At 42.6% G+C, this 22,003-nt stretch overlaps 1 protein-coding gene across 1 annotated transcript; it reads left to right on the top strand.

Annotated features, from left to right (window-relative positions):
- Positions 1–1,612: 1,612 nt before the first annotated feature.
- gad2 (glutamate decarboxylase 2) lies at positions 1,613–20,032 on the top strand (the record flags this gene model as incomplete). Its single annotated transcript, XM_084326140.1, has 16 exons — positions 1,613–1,691; positions 1,972–2,034; positions 2,226–2,381; positions 2,836–3,069; positions 3,858–3,948; positions 4,846–4,958; positions 5,560–5,675; positions 6,887–6,966; positions 7,098–7,152; positions 8,013–8,129; positions 9,538–9,602; positions 9,746–9,824; positions 13,467–13,616; positions 15,641–15,748; positions 17,030–17,119; positions 19,859–20,032. The coding sequence occupies 16 exons, from the start codon at positions 1,613–1,615 to the stop codon at positions 20,030–20,032; spliced, it is 1,770 nt and encodes a 589-aa protein (XP_084182266.1).
- Between the last annotated feature and the right edge of the window lie 1,971 nt (positions 20,033–22,003).

Raw genomic sequence — 22,003 nt, forward strand, 5'->3', positions numbered from 1 at the left:
TATGATAGCGTGCGACAGAATGAATGCACATGCATGCCTGATGTCTCAGATGATAGCTAGGCCATGCATGCGTTTCTGCTTCCTTTAAGTCATATCGGCAAATAACAGAAAGGGAGCACCATGGTGTGTATACATGTGCATTGTTGCGCAGCCTCCGTGTCCACAAAAATATGAAGTATGTCTAGCTAAATATTTTTTCCAATGAACAAAAGCTATAGTATATTTTATTTTCAATATCAATGTGACATAGCTCCTTTTCTCGTCTCCGTTTTGCCATAAGACTGATTCCGACCAATCACAGCTCATCTGCAGATTCTGTAGAGTGATTGATTGATTGAACATTTTATTAACAGATTGCAGAATGGGTACAATACAGTACTGCTCAATACACACAATTGTTAAGGGGATGCAGACCAGAGAAAGACTTTCGTCTTGTTTACATCATGGGTCCCCCATTTTCAATTCATTGTAACATATAACATACATGACATACAGGTAAGACACTGTTGCATCTAGACATTTATGACATACCAGATCTACAAATACAGTACTGTTTGTGATACAAAACAGTCTAAAAAAGAGAGTATACATTTGAGGGGGAAGAAACCGTAGCCTACATTGGAGGAGGTTGGGGTGGGTGGGGTAGGTGTGGGGGGGGTCTGATTTTTGTGATCAGGGGTCCATTAATCCCCTCGTGGACTGTAGCCCACAACATAGCTGACTGTCGTTACGTTTTGTGGTGCGGCGAGCGAGCGATGGAGAGCGCAAATGGTTCACAAACGCATGGAGCGTTCCAGTCTGATAGCGCGAGAGGTCTACAGAGAGTGTGCGTATTCTAGGTGTGTGTTACTTTCGACCAACGTTTCCTCTATGGGGAAATAACGCGGGAACACTTGCTGTGTATGTGCATTAGTTGGCTGCGCCGCCAAAATGAGGGGAAAAGTTTTCTCAGCAGATTTGAAGTTGAGCACAGATGACGCAGTCACGACTTGCGACGACGCACCCAGTTCGTCATGACCTGAAGTGAATCACGCTGGAATTTCTTTGGTGACGTAAAATTAGGTCACCACAGGGGATACAAGTTTAGTGGATGGCTTGTGTCACCTTTACAAACAACTAGCCCGCCTCGAGCTGTATAGGCTATAGCCCCGTTTAGTTGATTATGCTTTTTGAATATTTGAACTTGTAATTCTTAACAAATACATTTGCTCTCCCAGTCGGCCGGACGCTGCCTCTGTGCATCCTCGTGTGAAATGTCCATGAGGTCAGAGTAGAGTGGCTGTGTGCTATACGCTGAGGCGCGGAGTGCGCGCCGCTGGGTAAACTGTACCGAAATATTTGGGAAGACGCAGCCTCATGTAGCCTATATACAGTATCTGTGCACCTGCATGGGCGCTTGCAGGCGGAGGGGCACCTCGAGCGGACGTCGTTCCTTTCTGTAGTGTTTTCCCGCGGAGTGTCTGTCGAATGCACGCTTGGATTTTCAACAAGTGGAGGTCTGGGCAGATTCAGCACCACATCTCTGGACAGCTCCCATTCGGCGTGTCGCCGCCCCCCGTCTGGATGGGCGCTGTTCGTCTCCATCTCTCCTGCAGCTCCTAACCACGGCACCATGGCATCGCACGGATTTTGGTCTCTCGGTGGAGATAATGCCGCGCCGGACAATACGGGCAGCCAAAGCCCCAGCACGAGTGAGTAGCTTTTTATTTAGCTCCAATGTTCGACCAATCGCATTAAATGTCCTTATCAGGGCATCGTTTGAGAGCTGTGACCGGCGTTCCATTTTCAATGACACAAAATGACTTTAATGTAGGCTACTTCAGTATTTCTTGTGTTGTATGCAACAAGACACAGTTCCTTTGGTGTGTTGGGGTTATACGGTGAGGTTCTGAAGTTGGAAGTCTGAATGTGAACTATTCATGCATTATTTTCTCTCTTTTCTTGTTCTTCTTTTTTTGTATTGCTCTCCAGCCAGGGCATGGTGCCAGGCAGCGGCTCAAAAATTACCCGGAGGCTTTGGATCGAAATTATGTGGTATGTTGGTTCATGGATGAAAATGCGCGTCTTTTTAAATTGCATTATTTTACATTTGTATTATGTTTTTTTTTCGCATTCCTGCATAATAGCATAAATGATTGCCATTGTTGGTTATAAATATATAATAAAAACGATGTTAAATGTGTGATGTTTTAACATAATGATAATTATATATGTGATGTTCAAAGCTCTGCTCAATGTTGGAGAGGGGGAAAAACCGGCCGAAGCGGCCGAGCCTTCCGCCAAACAGCCAGACGCACCCGCTGAAACCTGCAGCTGCAACAAACAACCGTGTAATTGTTCTAAACAAGCGACCGTCGCTTTCTCCGACCTCTATTCAACAGGTATATAAAACGCATCGTAAGCATGGATTTTATGGTTCCGACTCGAGTCTGGCGGGTCTTCTCAAAGTCAAGGCCAAAGCCGCGCACCTCCACTGGCCTAATTTATGGGAATATTATAGCAGAGCCAGAGAGGGGTCACCTTCAGCGAAATCCATTGTTAAATGTTGAGCTTCTCAGACAGGGGGTGTCATTCTTAAAGTAAAATAAATTATGGAAATCCTCGAATGGATTATGCCTATGCATGGTTATTGTAAATATGAGCATATTTATGTATAGCGAGATAGGCCGAGTGGCCTAATAATGGCTGTAAAAATAACGTCACATTCCCGCAACTGAGTCCCAGATCATATTAGCCTGTTAACTGTAACTGTTCCCAATACAAAAGTATCCCCATCCATCACCTAGTAAAGGGAAATTACAACAAGTCTGAATTTCTCTACCCGTTGTTTTCCAGACCTGCTACCCGCCTTGAATGGAGACGCCAAAACTATGACCTTTCTGCAAGAAGTGGTGGATATTTTACTGGCCTACATAGTGGAGTCCTTCGACAGAGAAACGAAAGTCATCGATTTTCATTATCCAAATGAACTACTACAGAGGAACAACTGGGAGCTCCAAGACGAGCCAGAAACTCTGGATGATATCTTGATAAGCTGTCGTGCAACTCTGAAATATGCGATCAAAACAGGTAGGCTTGAATGTTGACATAAACGTTTTTTTTTTTTTTTTTTTTTGATGATGCGACCGTTCCTATAGCCCACAATGTAATTCATATTTTTGGCCATATTAAATATACGGTTTCCCCGTGACTGCCTAATTTCTGATTGCAGTCTTGATTATTATTTCTACACCCAAAACATTTAATTCCCCCAGCCAACCACACAGAGATGGTCCAGATAATGGCTAAAACCAAAAAAAATCTAGGTTTATAAAATCAAAATATCTCATAGAAAACGGACTTCTTTCCCTGTGCTTTGTCCTCTGTGTCATAATAAAGGGACATGTTAGCTATATATATTGTATAAGTCATCGTTGAGATAATAATCAGATAAATTAACCAAGTCTATTATATTCCTTATAGTCTATATTATTTGAACGAATCACACGTTGTAAGAAACACATTTAAAACGACAGCACGTTATCATAATTTATCTACCATAAATACAATAGCCTTTATAAAGAATTTAGCTAAAATGGAACTCTTTAGTATATAGTTCTTCTTTTTCAAACCATGCATGCCGCATGTACTACAAAAAACATAACACTATAGACATAATATTGGATAGGCCTAGCCACCCCATGGCAAAAAAAAGGAAAACAAATTGCCATTTCTGCTGTTGTATCATTTTGCAGCAATATGCCAGTCTGTATTTTATGCATTATTGATCTGAAGTAAATGTTCCTGAAATCTAAAAAGAGAGTTAAATTAAATGTGCTAATATCGTATAATTGACTCCTATACTTTTTCTCTATAAGCTCACCCCAGGTACTTCAATCAGCTCTCAACAGGATTAGACATGGTTGGTCTGGCAGCGGACTGGCTAACGTCCACCGCCAATACTAATATGTAAGTATATAGCCTGCATCATCATGATTTAAATGATGACAATGAATGCCATTTGCCGTCCGTGTGCATTCTTTCCCGTGTCTGCGCCGACTGATAATGGGATTTCACCCGGGGTGTACCAAATGAAAAGCGGCCTAGTCCGCCCCCCAACCCCCGTCACGTCCCCTCCCTCCCGTTGTGATCCAAGGGGAGAACATGAGCCCTGGAATTAATTCAGACTGACCTGAAGCTGATTTTGTGTTGTATAAACTCTGCACATTCACAACGTTGTGAGGCTGCAAAACAAGCCTTCTGATCACACCAATAGTACATGGATGTATTTTGTATAAAGCCATTTGTAAAATAAATAATATCAAGAGGTAAACACCCTGAAATGCACTGCTTCATGGAGAAATAATTTGTTTAATTGGAATAATAGGCAGCACAATTAAATCCAGGAGGGACTGGTGCCATATACAAACCATTAATATCATAAAATGTATAGGCCATGCACTTGTTTTTAATGCCAGTACAGTTTGATGAAAAAGTAAGACAATAAAGTTAGAAGAGTTGTGCCCTTATGCAGCCTGCTGGAGAGGATAATATGCACATGGTATCACATTTGAAGGTCACCCCCCCCCCCCCCCCCACACACACACACACATCTAATATTATAATAAGTAAGTACTGTATTTTCACCCCTGTTGGCTTTGAAATACTTTGTCAGTGTATTTACTCCACTCTTCTCATCCTGAATCAATTTCAATAAAGCCAGATCTACATGGAGAACACCAAACTGCAGTGATGATGACTTGTGACGTGTTGCCTCACTTCTTTTTTTTCTTTGTGTGAGCCTGCATTGTCTCCATATCTGTGTCACCCGGATCACGTGACGCCGCTGCCTTCCTGCCGTTCCAGGTTCACCTATGAGGTGGCGCCTGTCTTTGTGCTGCTGGAGTACGTCACTCTGAAGAAGATGAGGGAGATCATTGGCTGGCAGGACGGGCGAGGGGACGGAATCTTTTCTCCCGGTGCGTATATGCGGGCTGTCACTCACCCACTCTCGCGTCTCTCTGCACGTCTCACCCGAAAATGGGCGAGTCTGAATGTGTGCCGCGGATGTAACAATTTGCATTTTGATGATCTAAATGGAACACGTTTCACAGTCCATTAACAGAGAATGATCACCCCCCCCCCCCTCGGCCCTCCCCCCATACTTCATCCCCTGGCAAGATTATATTTTTCTCATACACGACGTGACTTGAGGCTGACGGAGAGAATAATGACAGTGCACTGATCCCATGATGGGACTGTCTAGCTATGTAATTGGCATTAGTAAGCCACTGATGGTGATGGTGTGGTCAGAATGGCTGTTGGCGTTAATGTGATCGTCAACGCTGTTCCCATGTCAGGTTCACATTATTTGTTGTCAATAGGCTACTGTATAAATAAACTTCTTGTCTCTTAACTATAAATAAAACAGGCTTGTCCTCTTTAGTTCAGTGTCTGTAAGAGGTCCAGCTCACCTTCGATTTATTTACCTACATCCATTATGTGGACTGTGCCAGTGACAATGAGTGATGCTTTGCACAAATGACTGAGCATGCAGTGTGCAACCTGTCCGTCCTCTAGGTGGCGCCATTTCTAACATGTACGCCATGCTGCTGGCTCGCTTCAAGATGTTCCCTGAGGTGAAGGAGAAGGGAATGTCGTCTGTTCCCAGACTGGTGGCCTTCACATCAGAACACGTAGGCAATTTAAAACCCTCATAGCTTCTCTTTCTTTATTCATATTTAAATTGTGTTTCAATTTGTTCAGACCGTTGAATGTTTCCTCAGCCTTTTCGTTTAGAAATGATCCATCCCCATTGACAATTATTCATATGTTGGCCATTTTGCTCTTATATCATGCTCAGTCAGGATGGGATTCCTTTCCACCGTGTTCCCACCCAAATATGGTCAACTTAATTGAACATACAGTGAATTGAACATACAGTACATTTACCATTATTTGAGTTGAACACATTTTGTTCCATATCTAAAAGACCTTGCACTTGTAATGCAAAAGTAAGATGCCCCCAAAATGAAAATTGGGCACAAATAAAGAAAAAAAAACTCAGGTCACTTTATTGAGAGGGTTAAGCGGGCACCTTGCTGTGTCTGATGCGTCTCTGAGGCAGCTGAGTGTTACTGTGTCATTTTCACACCAACTCCAACTAATGTGCCACTGACCTTATGTGTGACAACACACAAGGACATTTGCTACTGCCGTATATCAACCCCTGAAGCTGTTTCATCTGAAATAGCCAGTATAACAAACAGACAAGCTGCATTATTTGCACATCTCATTCTCCTCACTTTAAGTTCCTGTGAAGAAGCAGCACCAGGAAAAACTGTCTTAAAGCCTGAATATTTTTATTTCTTCACCACAAATGTGAGATTCACATGCATCCTTGAAGCTTTGGAACCTTCTTAACAACCTTCTTAAACTGTCTGTTTCAGTTTTTTACAAACATTACCAATGCAATCAAACATTTTACAACCACAACATTTGGCAAATATAATTAAAAACGTGTTGTACTGTATTGTTATTGGGTCTTGATCCATCCTTTAAAGGATGACAACATGTCTCAATTACTGTTTGCTCAATTGTGTGTGTTTAGGTTATGGGCTCTGCTTTTTAAATTAACAACGTTTTGGGACTTTAAAATCAACTATGTTGTGTCACATATTATAGAAATAGAAATATAACCGTCTCTCTCTCTCTCTCTCTCTCTCTCTCTCTCTCTCTCTCTCTCTCTCTCTCTCTCTCTCTCTCTCTCTCTCTCTCTCTCTCTCTCTCTCTCTCTCTCTCTCTCTCTCTCTCTCTCTCTCTCTCTCTCTCTCTCTCTCTCTCTCTCTCTCTCTCTCTCTCTCTCTCTCTCTCTCTCTCTCTCTCTCTCTCTCTCTCTCTGTTTCAGAGCCATTTCTCAATCAAAAAAGGCGCTGCAGCTCTCGGCATTGGCACTGAGAGTGTGATTTGCATCAAAGCGGATGAAAGGTAAACAGTGAGCCTTTATACTGGCGAGTCAACATCAAAAATATTTTATATTTTTTTACATTATAATATCATATTTATATAAAATAATAAAAAGCATTTGAGCCATAAAAGTGTGCTTTGTCCTCTCACAGTGGTAAAATGATTCCATCTGATCTGGAGAGGAGAATACTGGAGGCCAAACAGAAGGTAATTTACCCATCTCAAACCCCCGCCCTTTTTTCCTGATCCTCCAATTACAGCTGTCACTTTCCTCGGGATGGAGCAACGGTTGTGATTGGAGGATCAAGAGGAAAGTGGGGTGTTTGAGATAGGTCCATTGTGAACACCAACAGCAGCTGTTGGATATCAATATGACTTCATGTCGTGCTGTGGGATGTTCACTGAGGCATACTGTGAGGATGATCAATGAAATGGGTTTGTGTAACCGTCATGCTCATACGACTAGTAAGCTATGGTTATACTACTATCTCTCTCCTGTGTCGTTTTGGGAATTACAAAAATAATTACCTCAAATGCTTAGAACTTGTTTCCGATCTTACACTCTTTTGAAGTGAAGCAACTTAACGCTGAGCTTAGAAGATGCTTCTTTGTGTTGTATATTTTATGGGAGATGATAGGTGCACCAAGCCAAACAGATCATTTATATTCTAGCTTTAAACTAAATTCTTCCAATCTTCCTCCTGGGAGACTTCATTAATTTAGTACTAAACATATAGCTATTTAACCTTTCAGAGGTTCCAATTTATATGACAAAACAATATATATCTCTATATTACTATACTATATTAATTCATTAATTAATTAATTAATATATGAAAAATGTATATGTTAGATTACTTGTTGCCCAGCCATATATTGCAGACTTTTCTTGTCGTATCGTATAGTGGATTTGGACCATATATACATTTTCTAAGAGCTGTATACATCCTTTACATATGGGTCTGTTTTAGTCTGTTCTGTTAATTGAAGACTTGTGTAATAACAATGCAAATGCAAGAGAAATATTGTATATACAACAATCACTATTTTGTTTTGTTTATTACCAGGGCTTTGTGCCTTTCTTTGTGAGTGCTACTGCTGGCACAACAGTGTATGGTGCCTTTGACCCTCTCATTGCCATCTCTGACATCTGCAAGAAGTACAGCGTCTGGATGCATGTGGACGTGAGTAGGAATTTGATTGTGTTGAATAGTAGGATTCGTAGGACTCTTATGCTAATGCTCAGGTTGCAATTCCTTTCCACCCTCAGGGTGCGTGAATATGGTCAATAGATTCGAACCCGTCTTGAAATGTTACAACTACATAAGTGTTTCATTGCAGTATGTGTGGATTTATTACATCATACTTAACGCTTAATCTAAAGTATCTCACCTCAGGTGTTTTTTTAATAACAGAATACAGAGCTTACCAGCCAGTTTGACAAATGGCTGCTTCCAGTTGACCCAGATAGGAGCCGGCTATTTCCTATCTTAACACTGGAGATTAGTGAAACTGGAACAGAGACTGTAAATCATCTCCTTCTCCGCCAACCCCCCCCCCCCCCCATCGTGGCCTCTCTCACTGAGAGAACTCTATCTACTAATGAAGGTGATTCAGGCCTGACGGAGGAACACCTCTATTAAAGACACATAAACATCCATGTCCATCATCTCTCTGGCAGCCAGGAGAGAAAGACGTCGCCACTACAACTGGAAACCGATGCGTTTAGTTCATGGGCATCAGGCGTTGGGGCATAAGAACTGTATTTGTTTCTGTGGAGGCAGCTCTGTGGCAGATACAAGCTTCACTTCATGGTCACTGTGTTGAATACAATGAAGTGTTTAATAAGGTGCATGAGGTCAGGAAATATGGTTGTGAAATATAACAGAGCCTATACCGATTTGGTACAATCCCTTAAAAGGAACACGCCAACGTTATGGGCAATGCACTTATCGTCTATACTCCAGAGTCAGACAAGAAGATAAATACCAATTTCCTCTCTCTGTGTCCAGTAGAAAGCTTAAAACTCTGGGAGAGGTGTTTTTGGCTAACAGCTAGGCTAGGCTAAAGTATCCGCTTCCATTTATTTGTGCTAAGCTAGGCTAGCTTGCAGCTGGATAGCTTTTTACTGAACGCACACAGAGGAAATTGGTATCTATCTTCTTGTCTGACTCTGGAAGTTGACATAATTCCTTTCAGTCGCCTTAATTAGAGAGACGCTGGAGATCTTCCGATGGGAAGGTCACAGATTCAAACCCCAAGACCGGCAGAGAAATCTGTGTGGAGGGAAGTGAATGGTTAACGCTCTGCCCTCCCTCGAAAGCTACTGCTGTAGTGGCCTTGAGCAAGGCACTGACTGCTCCAGTGAAGCAGCTCATGGCCATCAGTAAGAAGTCTGTGGTTCTCCCAGGGGTGAATGTGTGTAACTGGATGAGTGCATATAGCAGGGTGTGTACGTGCTCATCAAGATAACTTTATTGTCTATGTACAGAAAACATCTTAGCAAGTCCCTGACTCAATGCTTTGTTTTATTTCAGAATGGATGTAGCCTACAGTCGATGTATAACCCGTCTCTGTCTCCTCTCCTCTCAGGGTGCGTGGGGTGGAAGTCTCCTCATGTCCAGGAGACACAGGTGGAAGCTGGATGGTGTTGACAGGTAACTTGTCAATCTCGTCTTATCTGTTTTGGCACTGTTTTGGTGTTTATGGCTTGCAAGTACACAACAGTCAGTCTTGAAAGAGCAATATAATTATTAATTAATTATTAATTATTATTATTATTATTTTTGTTGCATCCCAGGGCCAATTCCGTAACATGGAACCCACACAAAATGATGTCAGTCCCGCTGCAGTGCTCTGCGCTACTGGTCAGAGAGGAGGTACAAACACACAGACACCGTAACCGTAACCCTTTACCCTAACCTTAACAATAACATCTATGCATAACCCTAACCCTTATCCTAACCTTGACCATAACTCCTAACCATAAAATAGCTCCTTTACTTTGTGGGGACTGGTCAATGTCCAACAAACTGTCAATTGAGGGTCAATGCCCTCAAAGCCGCCAATGGCAGCGCTACCTTTGGCACACACACTGTAATGCTGTAATGTTTTGCTGACCAGCGTTTTACCTGGGATTTCATGTTGGCAAAGGTGTCCACTCCCCTCCTGGGTGCTGCTTTCCTCTGCGCCAACAGTCTTCAGGCGGATGGGGGGCACTGTCGGTTCATCAACGCTGAGACGTTTGGCTCATTGTCATGTGAGCACAGATGCAGCCCCAGTGAAAGTGTCCAGTGCCCTCTCGCCTGTTGATGACTTCTCTCGCCCCCTGCTGGAGTTATCAGACATCACCACACGTACCTCCTCGTCCGCCTCCACCAAACATGATGTGACGCAGCATGGCTCCGCCTCCACCAAACATGACGTGACGCAGCATGGCTCCGCCTCCACCAAACATGACGTGACGCAGCATGGCTCCGCCTCCACCAAACATGACGTGACGCAGCATGGCTCCGCCTCCACCAAACATGACGTGACGCAGCATGGCTCCGCCTCCACCAAACATGACGTGACGCAGCATGGCTCCGCCTCCACCAAACATGACGTGACGCAGCATGGCTCCGCCTCCACCAAACATGACGTGACGCAGCATGGCTCCACAGACGGCCCGGCCCACCTGTGCATGCCAGAGCCAGAGCACCTGTCGCACTCCCCCCCTCTCTTCAGTCGCCTCCGTTAGCACGACTAAATCATCAACCCAGAGAAGTGCCGGTTCGGTTTGCCTTCCATTGATTTCCTCAGCTACAGCATCACTGTGGCACAGCATCCTGCTGCCATCAAAGGTGGACGCGGTGCTACAGCTGTCACTGTCAAGGCTCTGCAGGAGTTCCTGGGTATGGTCCATTTTTATCACCATTTCATCCCCCAGGCTACCCACCATATACGACTCCTGGACATTTTGAAGGTGGTCTCGTCTACTAAAGAGGCCATCGCGGGGGTGACTATGCTGACTCACCCGATATCTGAAGCCCCCCGTTGCCTTGACCACTGATTCCTCAGACTATGCCATCACCGCTGTTTTTCAAACAGTTGGTCAGTGGCGTTTGGCAACCCCTTGCTATTTTCAGCCAGCAGCTTTGACCACAAATGTGCAACGGTCCATCGTCATGTGGACCTCCAGGGGATTCACCCACATTCTGACGATGGTGGACAGGACAAGCCATTGGCCAGAGGCTGTCCTGCTGTCGGTGACTACTACAGCGGGCGTGGCCTGCGCGTTCATTGTTCCAGTTTACTTCTGAGCTATGAACTTCCATTACCCAGCGGTTGGGTGTCTCACTCCAATGCACTACAGGTTTTCACCCGCAGGCCAGCAACCTGTGTGAACACTGATCCATGAAGGCTGCCCTTAAGGCTGATCTCCAGGGTGACAGCTGGGTCCACAGACTTCCTTGGGTGATGCAGTTCACAAAACGTCTAGCTGTCCTTTTGTTTCATAATGACACTGTATAGCATAATATAGTCTCTAACGGTCCTATAAAGGTTTTTGATGTTTCTGCAGTAATGTTCAATTGAACAACGCAGTAGCAAACACATCCAAGCAAATCTTTTAGACAGGCATCACTGGTAAATCAGGACGACATAAAGCAGGTCAACACACTGACAGGCTCCCTTTGCTATTCATATGCTTAAAGCAGTGGCTCAGGGGCTAGAGCGGTCGCCTGGTAATCAGAACGTTCCCGGTTTGATTCCAGCTCCTCCTGCCCTGGCAGTTGTGTCAAAGTGTCCTTGAGCAAGATACTTAACCCCTAACTGCTCCCAATGAGGCACCTTGGCACCTTGTATGGTTGCCTCTGCCTTTAGGTGTGTGAATGTGTGAGTGAATAGGTGAATGTAAGGCATAAGTTGTGAAATGCTTTGGATAAAAGCGTTATATAAATGCAATCCGTTTAACCATTTAAAGCACCATGTGATATTTCAAGCATAATAGTGTATTGCTTCTCTTCCATCTAATAATCCATGGACATTTTCTAACCTACACTGAGATTTGCACCCTGTGGACATTAGAGGTAACTGCACCTTGTTAGAACATGGTGGATACGAGAAAAGGCTCTTCAAGCAAGGTAACCTCGGGCACTGTTTTCACATTGATTTGTCATTCACCGTTTATGCTCTAGAAATGAGACTGTGACCATGCGACCGGGTAGCGCAGCGGACTAAGCGCCTGTCTACCACCGCAGAGACACTGGTATCGAATCCAGCTGTCAGCGGTGCCTCCGGCTTGGCCGGTCGTCATACTGACACAATTGGCAGTGTCAGCGGGAGGGAAGCCGGTGGGGTGGTAATCTGGTTGTTGTAAACAGCGACTCCTACAGGTCGGTCAGGGCGCCTGCACAGCGAGGAAGGGATCTGGGTGAGGTAGTGTGCCCTCCCACGCGTTACACTCACCCAATGAGAGTCCTCGCTGCCAGGTGAAAAGAGGCTGCTGGCTGTCTCCTATGTATCGGAGGAAGCATGTGATAGACTTCAGGGCTCCCTAGACCGGCAAGTAGGGGGCAAATGCGCGCAACGACCAGGAAGGGGAGGGGGGAATTGGCATAACGACTAAAATTGGGATGGGAGGAAAATACAAGAAAATAGGAGGAGAAAAAGTGGATCAAAACAAAAAAAAATAAATGAGACTCTGACCCTTTTATGGATTTTGTGGCACTAGTCATATAGTATTATATGGGGAATTTCACTGTTTCACGCATCACTGTTTCAATGGTTTTCTCTTGTTCAGCCTAACTGAGCCCAACCGGTGATTTGGCTTGTTAAAGACAGATATTCCTTTATTGAGCCCCTTGGGGAAATGCAGGTGTCATAGCAGCATGGGGAGGGGGGAGGCGAGGTACAGGTATGGGCATGGTAGTAGAAAGACATAAATCTAGGCAATCAAATTATAATACAAATGTAAATAAACAATGTAAACAATATAATTAACTCTGAATATAAGAATATGAGAAAGTAAACAGTGTAATCAAAGGTGCAGATGAGGGTATGCCCTATCAGTTATATTATGTTACAATAAATATGGGCAATAAAGAATTTTAATCAGAATATATACTATGAGTAAAGTAAAGTAAACAGTACACACAGGTGCAGTATACACAAGGTACCCTAACTGGCATGATATGTCATACGTTATACAAAGCACTATTTCTTCATGAGAAAGTCCCATAGTGTAGGTTTAAGGTTGCTAGTACAATATCCATTGTCATTAGATACAAGATACAAGAGTTTTATTTATCACGGCATACAGGTATACAGTGAAATGCGGGGGGTCTTGCCCGCAACGATGTGCATAATACAATAGTAATAATATATAATAAAAATCCAACCAATAGAGCGACATTGTGCAATAAACAAGTAAACAAAGTAGGGCATATCGGTATCTGTACATGAGTTATTTACAGAGCATGGTAGGACATGCTAGGTCCATTGTCGGCTACGCTGACCCCCCTATTTGTGCTTCTGGACAGGGTCTGATGCAGAACTGCAACCAGATGCACGCCTGCTACCTGTTCCAGCAGGACAAACACTATGACCTGTCCTACGACACTGGAGACAAGGCCCTGCAGTGCGGACGCCATGTGGACATCTTCAAGCTCTGGCTCATGTGGAGAGCCAAGGTAGGCAGTGTTAGTGTATATTGCTGTTGCACTTTACTGTTACATTTGCAGTTGGAGATTAAACTGGGTACAAAATATACAAATGAGTACTACTGAGTGTAGTGCTAATCAGATATATGTACAGAGTTGTAGTATAATATGTACAGTGATACAGGTATAAAGACAGGTGTGGATAGATATATATACGGTGAGAATGAATATATATATATACGGTATACAGCATTAGGAAATGGTTCGCAATGTGGCTCTGTTACGATTACAAATGTCCTTTATATACACTAAAAACAAACTCAATGCTTACAGACACTATCAATGAACTGTAGTGATAATGTGCTGGTACACTAAATTGGTTAGAACTATTGCTAAAGCCAATAGATATCCATTGTATCGCTGCGGATGTACAGTGGAAACCCCATATCTCCAAACGAGGCCTCTTTTCAGGATTCAAGAAAGTCAACCTCATTCACCATATTCACACGGTGGCCATTTTGCTCTCATGTCATGCTCAGGTTGGGTTCCTTTCCCAGGTGGGAACAGGGTGGAAAGAAACCCAACCTGAGCATGACATGAGAGCAAAATGGCCGCCGTGTGGTGTGAATATTTCAGACCCATGTATTCTTGAAGTTTTACACTGGGGTTTTGAAGGGGGTTTGTGGTATTTTGGTTCATGAAACTTGCTCAAAACATAGAGATTCACGTTAACTTTCACAAACAAACAAATTAACTCAAGTTGGAGATACAAGGTTTTCGCCTGACAGCAGTGAACTCAAAGGAGATTAAGGTCTTGTGGTGGTATAGACACCCCAGGCAAACAGGTCCCCACCCCAACAGCCTGTGACAGGGAGGTTCATCTGTCTAGCCAGCCCTAGTTAGTATGCCTCTACAGACTGACAGGTGAAGGTAGTGGGTTGCTTGTTACAACGCTCTAATTGGAACCGACAGGAACCTATGTTGCAAAGATAGGGATACAGCTTAATTTTTTGCTGGGGATAGCATTCATAATGGAGTGTTCATGCGCCAAGCTATTTTTCCTCTTGTAAAGCAGATGCGTAGCAGATGGAGAGGCCATGTTGTAGAAGTGCAGCTTGTGACTGGATGGGATTTTGCTGTTGTGATTGAAAGTGAAACGTAGTCCTATGAAAGGATTTGATGTGCAGCCTGGATCCAGACTTTTGAATCCATTGACTTTTGAATCACACACTTTTGAATCACCCACTTACGCTTGACTTAATCACAGGATTAAGGAGTTTGGAAAAGAGCAGAAGTGTGTGATTCAAGGGATCCAGGCTGTTTGATTGGCCCCAATCAGATATATCTCATATTCAGATATTCTATCCAATACCCACCCGTCCACCCAATGCCATATTTAATCATCTCCTATTCAAAATATTTAATTGAGCACCCCATGACGAAGAACCATATAAATCCATTTGAAGTTTTCAGAGGAACAATGTTTTCAAACTTTATTATCTAAAGACGGTAAGTTAGAGTGTTGTGTTCACTCATAGTTAAAGGCAGTAGAGGTTGAGTACTTTATTATCTAAAGACGGTAAGTTAGAGTGTTGTGTTCACTCATAGTTATTAAAGACAGTCAATGTTGAGTATTTTTTTGTGATATATTACATTCATACTCCAAGTGATTTGGATTAACTTCACAGCTGTAAATACATGGGATGTCCAAAATTCCAAACTGATTTATATGGTTCTATAAGGGTTCAATTATCTGATTTAGTTTTAGCTTGTTTTCTTTGACAATGCTATTAATCTCCACAGCTTAATTTTTCAATATAATATATTACAAATGTTTATGTCATAGACTGAAATAAATGTATATATTTATTAGTCTCTCTCTACAATTATCCAATAGACACAAATGCTTATTTGAGGTCTGTTTCTATTTTCACTGTCACCCCAAGAGAGAAAACATATTTGGTTTTAGATTTAATCCTAGAGTAGATATAGTTTGTCTAGTTATTTTTAGATCTATCATAGGAGTATCTCAGTTTTCAACTCTTCTCTGACAGGGTACCATTGGGTTCGAGGCCCAAATTGACAAGTGTCTGGAGTTGTCAGACTACCTGTACAACAAGATCAAAGACAGAGAAGGATACGAGATGGTCTTTGATGGGAAGGTATGTCCATATTTAAAAATGTATAGATGTAATTTTTATTTTTTATTTTATGTATAGTATATATAATATATATACATACTATACATCAAAAATTGTATAAATATATACAGTGTAATATATAATATAATATATGATGAGGAACACATATATATATACTATATGTATACTATGGAAATATAGCCTTATAGTATACATATAGTAATATAAGTTAGCTAACATGAGACCATGTCCCTTTTACCTCAGTGTATTCATTGTCATTAATGGTTGACTTGATTGACAGATCAGTGTGCTACTGCATTGTGTTTGATGAAAGCCCCTTTTTCCACGGGCTGTCAGTATAATGCGCTGCCATTATATTTAATGCATCGCATAAAGGTCCGTAATTGCTCATATGCATATGAATAGCTTGGTTTCTCAAATATGCTAAATGCTACAACAAAAACATGAATGCGGGTGTGGTGTTATTAAAGCCAAAGACCCCGGTTACAAAAGGGACTGCTTTGGACACCCAGAGTCATTTGCAGTGAAAGGTCTTCAAGGCTAATGTTTCAAGGCTCATTCTGTTCCCACTGAGCCGCAAAGAGAAAAGCACCCTCTAGCCTGGAGAACGACCGGGAGCAGCCATATCCTCTGGACATTGGCCCAGGTGTTCTGTTGGCTCTGTCTCACGCAGAGCCATTACATCAATTTGGTGCCATGTACACTAGACCTGAACCTCCCCAGCTGTATAAATGAGGCCGGTGTGCATGGCTAGTCAGCCGTTGGTAATGAATGCTTTTTTCCCCTCCTTTTTTTAACTGGGAAGGTCTATCACCAGCGTAGCATCTGATGCCAAAGAAACAGAGCTGAGAGCCTTTCAGACACAGCATATATCTGTGTCTGTATCTGTGAATGAGCCAGACTACCCGCCTGGTGGTTTAGCCAAACAAATGGGTTTCTTTGACAAGGGCATCGCCGTTCTCAGTAAACAGAATCCACTCTGTGTGGATAAATGGGTGGTATGATTACGTTCACCTTATTTTTAGTTAGAAGTGTCCACTGAATTTTAGTAATGGATTTCCTGGTCCACTTTACAATATGGCTCTGTGTGTGCGTGTGTGTGTGTGTGTGTGTGTGTGTGTGTGTGTGTGTGTCTGTGTGTGTGTGTGTGTGTCTGTGTGTGTGTGTGTATGTGTGTGTGTGTGTGTGTGTGTGTGCACATGTGCGTGTGTGTGTGTGCACATGTGCGTGTATGTGTGTGCGTGTGTGTGTATGTGTATGCGCGTGTGTGTGTTCCCACAGCCCCAACACACCAACGTGTGCTTCTGGTACCTCCCCCCGGGGGTCCGCTACCTGCAGGACAAAGAGGAGAGGAGGGAGCGCCTCCACAAGGTGGGTGACCAGAGATAAGCCGCCCGGACACACTATCTAACCACACACACCTCTCGCAGCGCCTTTCATCTGACACACACATCTCTCAAAGCCCCCATTCATCTGCCCTACGCACCTTTCACTCATATCCAGCGTGTCCATCACACAACGTGTCCCCTGTATCAGGCACTAAATGGCTGTCCGCTCATGTTATTTTTGAGAAATGCCACAGCCCGGCACACCGCAAGTCTGCCGTTTGTGAGAGAGGGCCTGAACTGGAAGCATCTACGTACAAACTCGATTTGCATAACCTTGACAGCTGAGAAAATAGTGAAATTCTTGAGACAGGCTATCATGGGCCAGGCTGGTGCGTGTGTGTGTGTGTGTGTGTGTGTGCGTGTGTGCGTGTGTGCGTGTGTGTGTGTGGGGGGGGGGGGGCAGCTACTAATGCAGCCAATCAAAGGTGCCGGAGTCCACTGAAGCAGGGGCCCACTAATCGACAATTAGTACTAACAGATGGTGTACGTGCCAGCCATACAAAGAGCTCTCTCTCTCTCTCTCTCTCTCTCTCTCTCTCTCTCTCTCTCTCTCTCTCTCTCTCTCTCTCTCTCTCTCTCTCTCTCACATGCTTTCCCTTTTCTTCTCTTTCTGCCCCCCTGTTTCTCTCTCTGTCTACATCTCCACCCTCCCCTCTTTCCCTCTCTCTCTTTGTCACTCTTTCCCTCTCTCTCTTTGTCACTCTTTCCCTCTCTCTTTGTCACGGTACACCTGAGTGAGAGAGGTATGTTTTAGTTTCAGAGGTACTGTAACATGTTGTACTGAGTGTAGACTGACTGTTTCGCCCGCTTTGCTCTTTTCCACGTTGACACCCGGTGACGTAGCGTCCACTCTTTTAGCACAATTAAGGTCCCAGAAACACCCCTCGTTTTCCACATCCCCCTGCTTTAATGGCTACTTGTGAAAGCGATTGGGGAACACATTTCAAAGGACTGATTTAAATGAGGCAAATCTGCAGCTGACCATTCCTTGTTATTTCACCAAAATTGCAGGCCTCGCCCTGTCACAGATGGACACCTGCCTCACATTTGAGAGGAATGACTATAATTATGATGTGATGCGAAATGTGGGACAGTTTATAGTTCTAGCCAAAGCACCCCCCCCCCCCCCCCATTGACACAAGTCTGCACCAACAACCCACCCAATAGGCTGTCAATGTTAAAGAGACATTTAACACAGTTTTTTTTGGATATTCTGTTGCACGTGTTTCTCATTCTAAAGAGTGAAGATGTTCAGTTTTCAAATTCTCTAAGCACCTTTTAACTTTCTACCACCATATGTATTAATATTCTCAGCTAGATGTGCTGTGGACCTCAAGGTTATTTGAGTCACTGCTAACTTAAGCTCTTAAGCTGAAGGTTTAGCTTTAGCAAGTACCTCCTAATATTACTATGCATATCCAGTTTTTATATTCAAGTTATACAAATGTCCTAGAATATCTTTCATCTGTCCTACTCTTTGTAATACCCATGAAAATAAACCAGCAGGCCTACTGTACATGAAGACAGTAAAATATTTTAAACAAACAGGTGTTTTGGTATCTGTATTTTCTTTATGAAATAGATGTATTTTTTCGGGCATAACAACTAATCCTGTGGCGTTAACCACAACAGAGCAGCATATCTTTTGTGTCTCCCGCAAACTTGTAATTCAAATTACATTCAATTAATTGATAAAGTGCGCAAAACCACCTGGACTGGAGGAGCACAATAAATTCCCTTGTTATCACAAAAGATAACCTTTAACCTCACAGTCTTGGTCGGTTGTTGTGAATCCTGTTGCTGTCAGTTAGAGAAGTCACCCTGGCTGGCACAATAAGTAAGGGATTACATGTATCTGGTTACAAAAATGGTAATTTGATATAGATTACAAATACTTTTTAAACATTTGTGCTTACTGATAGGATTACTCAGAAACATGTAACATGAAACATGTTCGTTCATTCTTTCAATCTTTGTTTTTGAATGCTATAAACAGACATTTTACAGAACATGAAATATGATCATTTCAGTTTCAGTTTTAATAAATATTATAGTTGTATATGATTTGATTTGGAGTAATAGGCCCATCGAAGACGTGCAAATTGAAAGCTAATACTATAGCTAATGTTCGACTGAGTAAGCTACATCCAGGAGAAAGGCCATGTATTTCTGTGACAGAAACAATAATAATAATAATAATAATAATAATAATAATAATAATAATAATAATAATAATAATAATGCATTTTATTTGAAGGCGCCTTTCAAAGCACCCAAGGTCGCCGTACAGGGTTAAAAACAAATACAATTACACAGTAAAAACACAATATTACAAAGTTACACATAGGGGAGCAGTTATAATAAACGTAAAATGGAAGTGAGTACTATGCCAGAATGAACAAATGTGTTTTGAGACAGGAAATGGAAATAGAAAACTTAGTTGATCATCTATTACTGACTCACTCACTCACTCACTCACTCACTCACTCACTCACTCACTCACTCACTCACTCACTCACTCACTCACTCACTCACTCACTCACTCACTCACTCACTCACTCATTCACTCACTCACTCACTCACTCACTCACTCACTCACTCACTCACTCACTCACTCACTCACTCACTTGCTTGCTCACTTCAGTCAAGGAATCATTCATTCTTGATGCTTTTTATTTATTTTCATACAGTATTAATGTGCGTTGTGTCTGCCGTCGGTCAGGTGGCTCCGGTGATCAAGGCCAGGATGATGGAGTACGGTACGACCATGGTCAGCTATCAACCCCAGGGCGACAAGGTAAACTTTTTCCGGATGGTAATCTCCAACCCTGCTGCTACCTTCGAGGACATCGACTTCCTCATCGAGGAAATCGAACGGCTTGGCCATGATTTATAAGACTCATCTCACCAAAACCTCTTGTACCCCCCGCCCCCTTGTAGATGGATGAAATGTTTGTCGTGAATGTACTGGTAATCAATTTTTTTTCTCTCTCCTCCAAAGTCACACATTATAAAGTATATTTGAGAAAACAAAATCTCTATAGATATATATATATATATATATATATCCATATATTATGTATTGTAGCTTTGCTGTGGACCGGCTTGGCCCGAAGCTCCTGTCCGCCTTTCCTAGTAGTAAAGTAGTGTAATCGATGTGACTTTCTATGTATTTTTGTGATACGAGATGCTTGTGCAATAAGTTGACGAGGAAGAGTTTATTTTTTAATCATTTGCATTTGCCAGATATGTCGTTAAGTGCCAAATGTGGTTGTGTTCTGTAGTAACCTACATTATAATCGTACATTATGGGTTTTAAAACAAGGAAGAAAAAAAAAGCACTTCAGCTTTACCTCAGCTCAGTCAACTGCCTTTCACATCCGCATATACTCCGGGTGGGTTCGGTCGAAATTCACTTAAGCCACGATAGATTGACAAGATATCGCATTGCAGAGTGCACAATTAAGTAAGGATGCCAACCCGAACGTGCCATTGACCATATTCACACAGAGGCCATTTTTCTCGTATGTCATGCTTATGAGCATGACATAAGAGCAAAATGGCCACCATGTGAATATGGTCAATTGGAAGCATTTAGAAATAATTCCCAAAAGTGAAGTGAAGGATGGAGAGATTAGGAAAAGTGCCTAGTTGTGGGAGGAAGCGATTATTGTCATGTCAAATCTCCCTTTTAAATTCAGAACTGTCCGTGTCCATTGCGTTCATGTCCGTCTGTGTGCATCAAAAGAACGCAGCTTTGACCACATCAAGGCCTGCAGCTTGAGATCTACTTTAAGACCGCCGTAGACATTTTATTTTTAGTAAGTACCGCTCCATTCCTTTTTCCACTGTCTACCTTTTGGTGCAGTAATGGTTTGCCTCACCCATTTTGTTCGATGTGAACGGCTAAAGCACATATCACAATGTGAACTGCTTCTAACCCGCCTGTATATTTAGCTGTGCCTGGTGTGTACCGTGGTCTCAGTGCTGACGATGCATGGTGTAATTATACTCACACGTGGACATGAGATATTCACTGGATCAAATCCTTTTAACATACCATACCGAGAGAAGAACAAGAAGAGATTTTGTTGATGGCAGTTTTTTTTTACAAGCACTTAACGAAAGATAATAATGGACAATAATGGCATTTCACTTGAGTTACAGACACTTCACCAGATTTGCAGGTACACTGTGTAGACGGTTTGAGTGTGGGTTGTGTTGCCACGGAAACGGCTCTGACTGTGGTTGATTTCCCGTCGCACCGTTTGCTAATATCGACAACTGATGAGGAAATCAAATGTAGTCTGTTTAGAATGTTTTATGTTGTCAAGTGGAAACCATCTATACCCAACATGTCTTGTACTAAAGTGTAGAGGGGGGGGGGGTTAGGAGCCCCCCCTAGCATTGTGATGGAGGTATCTACTTTATTCATTCTCAAGCAATATTATCAATATGGGTCCAAATCCATCGATTTTACAGTAAGTCTGCGACAGTCAAGTCAATGGCGATCCATGAGCAACATTCCAGAAGGATTCATGTCACAAAATATAGCGTGGATAAAAGCGCGTGTCTTGGTGAGTTAGTTGATGGAATATGAGCCTGTTTTACCCCGAGCACGGGCTCAGTAGCATCTTCATTAGACCACAAGTTAGAAAAGCACAATTTGCTCAACTTGGTTCGTCAGTGTGTACAATCACTTTTAACCATAGATTGTAAATAGAATTTCAAGATGTCCTAAGTACATATCTTTCTGTATACATTTGTGTATATAAGACATGTAACAAGAGACTATTTGTGAGGTAAAAAGTTACTAATATTTTCTCTAACCCAATATAGATTACCTGTATTTTCCATCATGTTAGTA

Source organism: Notolepis coatsorum (assembly GCF_963971535.1).
Source record: "Notolepis coatsorum genome assembly, chromosome: 12".
Classification (NCBI taxonomy): domain Eukaryota; kingdom Metazoa; phylum Chordata; class Actinopteri; order Aulopiformes; family Paralepididae; genus Notolepis; species Notolepis coatsorum.